We start from the raw sequence: 726 nt of genomic DNA, 5'->3' as shown, positions 1-726 counted from the left end.
GTACCAGTAGTCGATCGTACCAGTAGCTGATCGTACCAGTAGCCGATCGTACCAGTAGTCGATCGTACCAGTAGCTGATCGTACCAGTAGCTGATCGTACCAGTAGTCGATCGTACCAGTAGCTGATCGTACCAGTAGCCGATCGTACCAGTAGTCGATCGTACCAGTAGCTGATTGTGTTCCATGCCGTGTGTTTTCCTGGTGCAGACGTGGGGATGTTCCACAGCAGCACCCTGGAGCGGAGACTTCCTGTCCAGACCCACCTCCAGCAGCAGCCCGCTCCACCAGCACCGTCCACCCAACAGGAAGTGGACAACGACATGGTGGAGATCCTGATCTGACCAGGAGTTCTGGAAGGAGAACCTACCAACGAAGATGGCGTCCATCAGAACCAAGACAAACCTGTAGTCCTGTCTGTCCCCGTGTCCTCATGTCTCTGTGTCCACGTGTGTGTGTGTGTGTGTGTGTGTGTGTGGTCAACGACCAGCAGAACCTGACCCCAGGTCAGACTGGTCCTGGACTTACAGCCTGTTCTCCAGACCATCAGCTGAAGGAGTTTGAATGAATTCAGAAGTTACAGAACCATACTTCATCAGTACTACGTTCACAGAGTATTACTCACAGAGTACTACACAGTCACAGTACTACTACAGCTGTTATAGTCCACTCTTCGGAACATTTGTGCTGCACTACCGCCACCTACTGGGCTGGTTCTGTGTTTTTCTT

At 51.8% G+C, this 726-nt stretch overlaps 1 protein-coding gene across 1 annotated transcript in view; it reads left to right on the top strand.

Annotated features, from left to right (window-relative positions):
• The window catches only part of amot (angiomotin), a 13,973-nt gene extending 13,253 nt beyond the window's left edge, over positions 1-720 (top strand). Inside the window, exon 13 of the mRNA XM_008333487.3 lies at positions 208-720. Coding sequence (XP_008331709.1) covers positions 208-341 — 134 coding nt within the window. The 3' untranslated portion in view covers positions 342-720. The remainder of the gene's footprint in view (positions 1-207) is intronic.
• The last annotated feature ends 6 nt before the right edge of the window (positions 721-726 follow it).

Source organism: Cynoglossus semilaevis, chromosome 19, assembly GCF_000523025.1.
Source record: "Cynoglossus semilaevis isolate Cse_v1.0 chromosome 19, Cse_v1.0, whole genome shotgun sequence".
In the NCBI taxonomy this organism is placed as follows: domain Eukaryota; kingdom Metazoa; phylum Chordata; class Actinopteri; order Pleuronectiformes; family Cynoglossidae; genus Cynoglossus; species Cynoglossus semilaevis.
Note: the sequence above shows the minus strand (reverse complement) of the source record. Positions and strands in the feature narration are given on the sequence as shown.